At 31.7% G+C, this 10,191-nt stretch overlaps 1 protein-coding gene and 1 long non-coding RNA gene across 2 annotated transcripts; both read left to right on the forward strand.

Moving 5' to 3' along the window:
* LOC131010034 (uncharacterized) lies at window positions 1-3,284 on the forward strand. Its single transcript, XM_057937432.1, has 3 exons — window positions 1-7; window positions 2,298-2,457; window positions 2,925-3,284. Exons 1-3 carry the CDS (start codon window positions 1-3, stop codon window positions 3,121-3,123), a joined length of 366 nt encoding a protein of 121 aa, XP_057793415.1. The 3' UTR covers window positions 3,124-3,284.
* Window positions 3,285-6,581: 3,297 nt separating this feature from the next.
* Window positions 6,582-10,191, forward strand: LOC130994688 (uncharacterized). The gene is made up of 2 exons (XR_009091876.1): window positions 6,582-9,448; window positions 9,954-10,191. It is a non-coding gene; the product is annotated as an uncharacterized LOC130994688 (long non-coding RNA).

Below are 10,191 nucleotides of genomic sequence, written 5' to 3' on the forward strand. Positions count from 1 at the left end.
ATGAATGGTAAGATTGAAGGGGTTAGCATGGAACAATGATTTTGTTGAAGAAATGACAAGATGCTGGTGCAGAGACAGCTGCATTTGGAGCCCACTCTTTGTTTCCATGCTCCAACTAATTCTAGCTTTTGATCCTTCGGAATTGGGAATTTTAACCCTAATTTCCCAATTCGGGAACACAGGCGAAATCTCGGTGATGTGTGTTGATGAAACGACGTCGTTTTACTGTTGAAAAATTAGAGATGCGGTAAAATGTGTTGTTATCACTTAATACTATTAAGTGGACCATTAAAAAGCCCTACACCAAAGAGAGCACGATAACGATTGCGATTTCTCTTAATCGTTGTTGGAAAAAATAATACTAATAATACAAGTAAAGTAATACCCCTCTCTCTCTCTTCTCAATATAATTTTGTGGGTCATTGATTTTCATTCTTAACTAGTTTTTTGTACTTTGGGCTATAGTGCTTTTGTACTTTGGGCTTTAGGCTCTAAAGAGAATGCCAATAGGAAATTTGTCCCACAATCATATACACAATACTAACACTAGTTTAATCACATGGGCTCACCCACTATGATTTATGATTCTATAATCATCATCGACTTAATTAAATACAATCATTAAACAAATATACTAAAATAAAAACTTCTCTTAAAATATAAAATAAGTTTTCAATTAGATTTCTGATAGTGTGAGATTTTAGATTGATTTGTAGGTGTTGATTTAATGTATCCTATAATTGATATTTATTTGTAGGGAAAAAAAATTTTACATGAGTTCGAATCCTGAAGGAAGCGAAAATTTTACTATTTTTTTAATATCGTTATTCAACATTATATATTGTCTCATTCATCACCATATACTGGCTTATTCATTAGTCTCACATTTCATAGAAAAGAGCAATCTCACTATAACATAATCATATATATATATATATGTGTGTGTGTGTGTGTGTGTGTGTGTGTTAGGTTCAATGGTGTATATATATATAAGATTAGGTTCAATGAAGAATTCTTTGTTGATCGTTTCAAAAAAGTCAATAACTTTTCTGAATAAATCAAGAGATTGCATGAACAGACATATACGGATTAACAGACACATACGTATAAAACATGTCCCCTCCAAGCTTTGAACTTAAGCGAAAATACTTGTTCAATAAGATATTGACGTATTCAGTAAAATTATTGGCGTATTTGAATCGATCAAAAATTCATTCTCCATTCTCTATTAATCTTTTTTCTCTATATGTATTATTGTCTCCCCAACCGTAATAATCCTTACCAACCTTTCGCCTCATTACCCACCACCCTCCAAACACTTTCCCTAATCTTAGCTAGGATCAATTTCAATATACAATATTTATGAGATGTAAAAAAGTAAAATTAATTGACTGGATTGGTTTCATGTTTAATTTTTCAGTTGGAAAGTGGCAATTATAATGGTCAACTAAAACTTGAATCCTTATCTTTTATTTAATGAAACACGCTTAAATATAAGGAATGTCTACTTATATTGCATCAATAACATATAGTATATGATTTTTTTTAGAATACATATGAAAAAATGTTTGATAACGTTGAAATAGAAAATGATATGACATTCACATCAGTAGATGCTCACGTTGAATACAAAGAGTAATATTACTCTTAAATGTAATATTTACCTCATAAAGATTAAAAGATAAATCCGTACTCATTTTCAATAATATATTGTTATATATATCAATGCTGTTAATCTTTTCGAAGAAAAAATATCAATGCTGTTAATGCAAGCTTATACATGAAACTGAAATTGCTCACTATTTTAGGAAACGTGGACTCCACATCATCATTGTATCTTTCCCTATACAAAACAGAAAAAAGAATAGGGAAAAAACAAAAGCTTTGTACTCCCTCCGTCCACGAAAAAGAGTCCTGTTTCCCCTCTTTTTTTTGTCCACAAAAAAGAGTCCTGTTTCACTTTTTATACAATTACACCCTTTATAGTTTTATGTATTTACTTCATTTGCCATTGAGGACCCACCTCAATAATTAAAAACTCTCTCCACTTAAACTTGATTAAAAATCTCAATTAACAATAAAAATCTCTCATTCTCTCCTTCTCTCCTTCTCTCCTTTACGCACACGACACTCACACCTCTTCTCTCTCACCAAATCTGCCATCGTGGTTCCTCCTCCGGCGAGACTAAGATCTGACCTACACCCTTCTTCCCCGTAACCTCTCCGGGAGCAGCTAGGTCGTCGTCGCCGCCTCACTGATTTCGCCGCCTCGCTCTCCCTGAGCTCGAAACCCTAAGACGCTGTCTCCCAAAATTCATCGTCTTCCTCTGAGCTCGAATCCCCGTCCACTGCCAGTGCTCCGACCGGTCTCGATTCTCTCAAAGCACCACGGGAACTCGCTCTTGCCCTACCTCTCGCCGTTGTCCGCGACTCCGGCTCCACCTATGCTCTGCCTGCGTGAGTAGCCTCAAGGCGAAGCTAGCGTGTCTCGATTTGGTTAGGAATTTCTTAAATTTGTTTGAATTTTTTACTGGATTCGATTTGAATTTGTTCGAATTTGTTACTGAATTTATTTTTGAATTTGTTTGAATTTGTTACTGGATTCGATTTTTTAAATTTGTTCGAATTTTTTTCTCCCAAATTTCCTGAATTTCTTGTTGGAATTTCCTAAATATGTTGGTGGAATTGATTTGTTGAATTTGTTATTGTAATTTCCTAAATTTGTTGGTGGAATTGATTTGTTGATTTTGTTTGAATTTGTCGTTAAAATTCATTTCTTGATGGAATCGAATTTGTTGTTGAATTTGTTTGCTCAAACTGCTTTAAATTTGTTTGGAATCTGCCGAATTTCTTTACCCAGAAATTGGAAATCAGTGTGAGTTTTAAATTGTTGGAAATGAAATTGGATGCCTTGTTTAATATAGTTACAGGCAGCAGTACAGAGCTAGGAGGAGCTCCCCGTCGTCCCCCTGCTCATCACCAAATGTTGAGCTTGTGAAGATCACACAAGACATGAAGTCATTCAAGGCATACGACAAGCTGCGTCTGGAGCGAACGAATGCACGCCACGTTGGTGTTAGAGCCAAGAGGGCAGCCGAAGCTGAGAAGGAAGACAAGAAGTAGGTACAAGTGAAGTGATTGTGAGTTTGTGATTCAGCAAACTGTTTAATCTGTTTTGCTTTGGGGCTGGACCGATTATCTTGATTTTGGTTGAAATTTTCTTAGTATTTTCAGCTCTTTGTATTGAATTATCTGAGACAGCAAATCTTTTTATCGTTTTGTCATTGATGAACTTACTATATTTCAATAGTTACACTTTAATTTTGAAATTAATGTTTGATGTTTGATTCTTAAATGGTTGGAAATGAAATCTGAATTTTAATTGAGGTTTAAGAGCTTTAAAAGTCATACTAGCACTACCCCTATAAATTTACTTCTCTCTCCACTTATATCTACTTTAACAACTTTCTTAAAACCCGTGCCGAACCCCAAATGGGACTCTTTTTCATGGACGGAGGGAGTATATAAGAAAAAGTAAGATAACAAGAAAAGAAAAAATAAATAACTCGAGACTTCCTTCCACTTTTAAGATATTCAGTGCCTAATTATTCAAAAATGAATGTGAGGAGGTCATAAAAGTTTGGGGAACTTTGAATGTTGATGTCTACTATGTGGGGTCCTAGATAAATTATACTAAGAAATTATTTTATTTTTTGGTGGGAGATAGTCATATCATGAAAAAGTGTTCAATTCTTGAAAAGTAGTACTTGAGTAAACTTTTATTAACTTAATTATTGAATTTTCATTAGGTATTAGAATTATCATATTTTTTATATTACTATTGAAGGAGGATTTGAAGAATGTAAATTATTGATATTGTGGAAAAAGTATTGCTTTTGCTTACATATTTTTGTATATTTTCGCCATGTATCTAAGTATTTATGAATCATTATAATTATATATGGTTATTTTGAATTATCTACGAAGCTATTTTATTCTTGCAAGAAATAAACTACTTAAAACGTTAGGATTGTCAAAGTGTAACTAATTTTGAAAAATGATGTGATGTTTGGAAATATAATGTTAAAATATCAAAAGAATAAGATCACACAATTTGTATACTCTATATATTATAAAAAGACCTTTGTCGAGAAAATCCAATTATTTACGCAAATTATTTTAGTCATGATTTTAAAAACTAATTATTTTTTTTTTTAAAGACTAGCCAACTTGCGAATTAATCAAGTTTGAATAGACCAAATAACTTGCCGTCACTAATGAATTACTCAATATTTCACTTTGGCCTAACATATACTTTCTTACAAGATACAAAAGTTAGCAAATTTTGTTAAAATAGTTCACAATATAGTACTTTCTTGCAAGATACAAAAACTGCAAAAAAAATACACTCTAAATTGACATCTTTAAAAAATTACTAAAATAACATTTTTTTAAAAAAAGTTACCTGTTAATTAAGCTTGTTAATATGCGATAAATAATGCACTCGTGCTCTGTTATATTATCTGATAACACTCATTTTACTTTAATAAAATAAATAAATAAATAAATGAAAAGACTAATTCTAAATTTCTAATTAATCACAGCTATGTTAATTAAAAGGAAATAGTGAAGTAATGAAGAAAAGAAAAAGGCTCAACGTGGAAAATGACAGCACCTCACACGGTCACACGTGCGACGCCTTTCCAAAGCTTGCGAAATGGCGACAAAGTGAGTACGTGAAATGACAATATTGTCCCTACAACGTTTTTCAACCCCAGGCAAAAACAGCTGACACTAAGAAATTGTTTCAGCAGAACAATCACATTGATTTCAAATCGCATAAATAAATAGCCCCCCCATTTTCTCTGGATTTACCATATTGCCCTCCATTTTGTTTTATTACCTCCTCCCTCCATAAAAATTGTGATTTTTTTTAAGTATTTGGTGTTTCGATTTTAATACATATATCCTTATATTTTTAATCTCATTCACACTTAATATTTATAAAATAATTTATTTAACAAATTATTTAAAAATTATCTAATAAATCAACTTTGATAATTATTTTCTTCATTTTATACATATCTTCAAATTATTTATTGAGGTCGGTGCTCCACAATCACATCATGCATATTTAATATTTTTAATAAACTGTACATTTCATGATTATATAAATGAGTTATAAATTATTTTTATGTATTTTTATATATTGATGCGGGAGTTATAAATTATTTTTAAGTATTTTGATATATTGATGTGGGAGTTATAAATTATCTTTACGTATTTTTTAATAATAAACCTTTTATTTTGTATATTTTCTTTTACGTACTTTTAGCGGGATATTTGATGTATGATGTTGATGTCCCTTATATGCTGCCTATTAATCGAGTGGGGTGCTTGTTATCAAAATATATCACTCCATTCGTTCAGTTACAAATAATTCACTTTTTATAATGGGATGTCTCAGAAGTTACAAATGCCTCATTTTTTTTTATACAATATATTTTCTCTTTATATTTAATATTTAAACAATTTTCATCAACTCACCTTATCAACTTTCTACATATTTCTTAATCTCCGTACATTTGTAATGAAACGAATAGTGTAGTATTTAGTTAGAATTTCATCGATCACTTTGTAAGTTGAGTTTGTTACATATATAGGATTCTTCTTATATGTCCCACTTGTAGAATTTATGATTAGTTAACAAAAGTACAATTAATTTATTACAATGCACCTCTTCATAAAACGAAAAAAGAAAAAAAAAATTAATGTAATTACAATGGACAAACAAATTCGTAGGATGCTAGTTATTTATTCATCTATAATTAGAAAATTAATGTTAATCTTAAAGCTCGTACGTATGGGTCTATTATAAAATAGAGTAAATATCATGAAAACCTCTTAAGTATACCCACTTTATCAAAAATACCTTGAAACTTTTAAAATATTTTTTAAACCTTCAAACTATCAGATTTTTATCAAATATATCCTGCTTTTATTTTCCGGTCACCAAAAACGTGATGTGGCTCGCCGGATGCCACAATGTAATTTATATTCTATTTTTTTAAATACAATAACAAAAACGACGTTGTTACGTACCATGTCATTTAAAAAATCCACTCTGAAATTCAAAATTCATTCATATCGTGTTTGAAATTCACGCTAATAACCTAGAATTATGGATAAACACGATAGAATATGGTACGAAATGAAGTTGTTTTTTCCATGTCATTTTAAAAATAGAATATAAATTACATTGTGGCGAGCCACATCACATTTTTGGTAACCGAAAAATAGATATAGGATATATTTGATAAAAACCTGATAGTTTGAGGGTTTAGAGAACATTTTGAAAGTTTCAGGATTTTTTTGATAAAATGGGTATAGTTCAGGGGTTTTCATGATATTTACCCTATAAAATATATTTGTTTTTACTATAATGTTTAAGTATACGTATATTGATTTAATGATAGAATAGTTCATATATAAACCATAGGATTTAGATTCGAATTTATCGTCCCACACTTTTGAATTACTTATTTCTTCTAAACAAAAAGAGTCTTTGTAGTGACCCGCTCTTTTATATATTTTAAATCTAGTAATGAGTGTTTATTTTTGTTCATCAGTGAATGAAAACGGTTTTTATCCTAATATGAATTCAGCTTATGATCCTGAATTTATATTGTTAAAGCAGTTAATGATATTATTTCAGAGTTATAACTGACTTAGCAAAGTCACGTTATTTATTTAAGCAAGATGAAATTAGATTTTATCTTTATTCAAGTCGTGATTTATTTCTGACTCGTGAGTTAATTAAATCTGCGGATTTAATTTAAATATTAGAACAACAAACGAATTAAATCTACGGATTTAATTTAGATTCATTTTATAATTTATCGATTTAAGCGAGAAATCACATGTCGAAATACGAGATTTATTTAAATAAACAGTATCAAGCATATACGAGCACACGATCCATCTTACAGTTACAGAATCACCGAGACAGAGAAAATACATCAATAATTCTCCTCTACATTTTTTTTCCTTTCTTTTTCTTCTCTTTTTCTTTCCATTAATTTTGTTCCCCACTCCATTTTACCACTAAATCTACTTTTTGACTTTCACCACCATTTTTCCCCACCACTTTCACCACCAACTCAATTATGCAACAACACATATTGTTCCAGCCATCAAGTCATTTCTTCCCTCACCAAAACGTGTAGAAGAAGTTGAGAAAGGGAGAGAGAGTTTCCTCCAACTCCAAATTGTAACTTGAAGAGGTATATACTAAGCTTCTTTATTTTGAATTCAGTTGCATATCATCCAAACGGTTCCCAAAAATTCTCAAATTAATTGTGTATCATCTTTCATACATTTTCTATATTTTGGTAAAATTTCAGAATATTTAGAGCTCGCATGATTTATTTATGAATTTGTAAACATCACTGCCCATCTGGAATACATTTTTGGTAAACAATCTTTGGGAGATCATAAGTAAAGTTTCAATCGGTGAAAACCTTTGAAACTTGAATATGTCACTCTAGACTCCCGTATCTTTCTTTTGACATCGGCCTCACCATTTTTGAGTAAGGGAAACAACCGGTATAAATTCTTGAAATCTAGTTCTTATTCCATGTACCATCCAGTAGATTTTACAAACCTACGACTTTGAGGTGGAAAAGGCCGACTTAAATATTTGATTCTCAAGCCTATCTTTCTACTGAATATTCACTGACATGTTGGGAACTTACTTGTTCAGTTTTAGAATTTTTGGTGAAGCTTAAAGTGGTTTTTCCGATTTATGTTCTGAATCTGCCAAACTTGAACTCTTTTTGTGCACTGAACTTTAGATAGTCATATCTTCTAAACCATGAAGGTTCTTAGAGTAAATCCAACTGGAGAGTGTTATGATCTCTCCCTAGTTTCCAGATTGACCTTTGGGGTTTCCAGTGGAGTTTTGTAAAGGGAGATATGAATTTTTAAAGAAAGCCCACTGACTTGGTTGTAATCTGGAAATATGAAATTTACAGATTTTTGCTTGTTAAATACCCATCTTTGAGAGGGCATATCTTGCTCGTTTGAATTGTTTTTCATTCGATTCAAATTGGAGAATGATCCTTGAAATGTCTAGTTTCCAGAATGTCTTTTGGAGCCTCATTTGGAGATCCGAGGTAGATTTGGTGTCTGTTGTAAAACAACCCCTTAAGAGCTCAAGTTGTTGAATTATTTTCTATGTATCAAAGTTTATTTTAAAGGATGTTTCGTGAAAGATTTAGTATATGTGCGTAACAAGTTTGGGACTATTTATTTTAAATGAGGTCCGTTCTTTATTTAAATTAGGATGGACTTTTAATGAATATTTTTGGGATTAAACTATTATTTCTTGATTTATATAAATTATTTTTAAGGACTTATAAATATGAATTTCGTAGGCCTACTGACCTACTGTGATCGACGGTTTGTCGATGTCTAACAGCTTTGCAAATTTTATAGCAAGTCCCTACATGAGTCTTGAGTACCCTGGTAAAATTTCAAGCCATTCCAACTTCGTATGATACTTCTTTAAAATGCAAAACCTAAACTGCACATTACTACTGAGAATTTCAGAGAACAGAGAAAAGAGTCATTTATTTCAGTAGCTTCCTGGGTGATCTAGCTTTCCAAATTTTTATGGTATTAACCTTATTGTGTTATTTAGATATCCACCAAAGTTGAGCCCAGTTTGACAACGTTTACTATTTTTTCAAAAATACAAGTTTTCGGTTGTTCAAAACTGCCGAACATGGTAGATCGTGGTAAAAAACGTCATATCTCTCAAACCACTTGGAGTTTTCGACTCTATTTTTTTTTTTATATGAAACTAGACTCGAAGATCTTTCTTTCGGTATGAGTCTCGAGTCCAGGAGATGTCGGAGTCAGAACAGATTAAATTTTGAAGTTGAGTCAGTGTAAAAGCAGAGCATGTTTTGATGATGTTTGATTGTGATTCTTATGTGCCTTATGTTGAGCCTTTTTATTTTATTTTATTTTTTTTAATTTTATAACATTACTTGTTCTTATTTATTAAGCCCGATTAATTATGAGATTATAAAGCGAATAAGTTGAAGTATTTATTTTCTATTGACTACGAGGAACGGGGTTTATTTAATTGACGGATTAGAACACCCGATGAGAACGGATTGATTATGATAATCTATCCGACCTCATGTGACGAGCCTTATTTAAATTATTTTATTTCGACAATTAGGATTTATAATAGAATTTCCCAGATTATTATCTCAGAATAATAATTATCGGAATATGAGTCATGCATAGTTAAATTACGCATTCTCATTAATTGAGGATTTTATTCGAGCAGTATCTTATTTATATTCTCGTAATAAAGGTCAAACACGAGATTAATAATCAGTCAAGGAGCTACTGTACCACAGAAAATTTCTATCAGGTGGGCATTACTTTCATATATATCAAATGAGTTTAAATGTTACGTTCAAGCAAGTTATTTCATGACTAAATTAATTGAAGTTATTTCAAATATTGTCTTGCCATAAAATGTTTAAATTTCAGTATGATATCTATCTGATGTGACTTTAATCATGTAATCGAATTCGGGTCTTGAGCAGTTGATAGCTATCCTGCCAGGGCTAGTGTACACCAGTGACCGTGAGTCATCTAGCGGGTTGGCCGGTCAAGTGACCGTGAGAGGTGGCCACCTCTCCGGCACACAGTTCCAGATATGATAGATTACAAGAGAACTTAGACTGATCAGTCGAACTTTAAGAATCACAAATGAATTTAGTAAGCTTGGGCCTTTTAGCGAAAAACTCCCTTGCTGTACTGTTTATTATGGCATGACAATTTACAGTTTTGAAGCATGTATTTTATACTTAGGCATATGTGACCACTGAGTACCTTTGTACTCAGCCCTGCATGTATTTCTAAATGTGCAGGTTGAGCAGTAGACGATGGTGATGAAGTGACGAGTGGAATCCTCTTTTGTCGCAATATTATATGCTATGAAAAACTCTAGGGTTACATGTCTTCATACATGTAATCAGAACCTTATTCCGCTGCGTACTCAGAAGTTTTATGTTATTTTGGCTAAGTCAGAGTTATCTGAACTTACTAGTTATTTGAGTCTATACGACTAAAACTCCGTTATATTATAAATATCCATGTTGTTAACAA

This window comes from Salvia miltiorrhiza, chromosome 1 (assembly GCF_028751815.1).
Source record: "Salvia miltiorrhiza cultivar Shanhuang (shh) chromosome 1, IMPLAD_Smil_shh, whole genome shotgun sequence".
NCBI classification, from domain to species: Eukaryota; Viridiplantae; Streptophyta; class Magnoliopsida; order Lamiales; family Lamiaceae; genus Salvia; species Salvia miltiorrhiza.

What these genes read in the sequence shown, in the direction of transcription:
- LOC131010034 (XM_057937432.1), top strand. An exon ending in TCCACCTATGCTCTGCCTGC is followed by an intron (nt 2,458 to 2,924) that starts GTGAGTAGCCTC and finishes TGTTTAATATAG; the next exon opens with TTACAGGCAGCAGTACAGAG.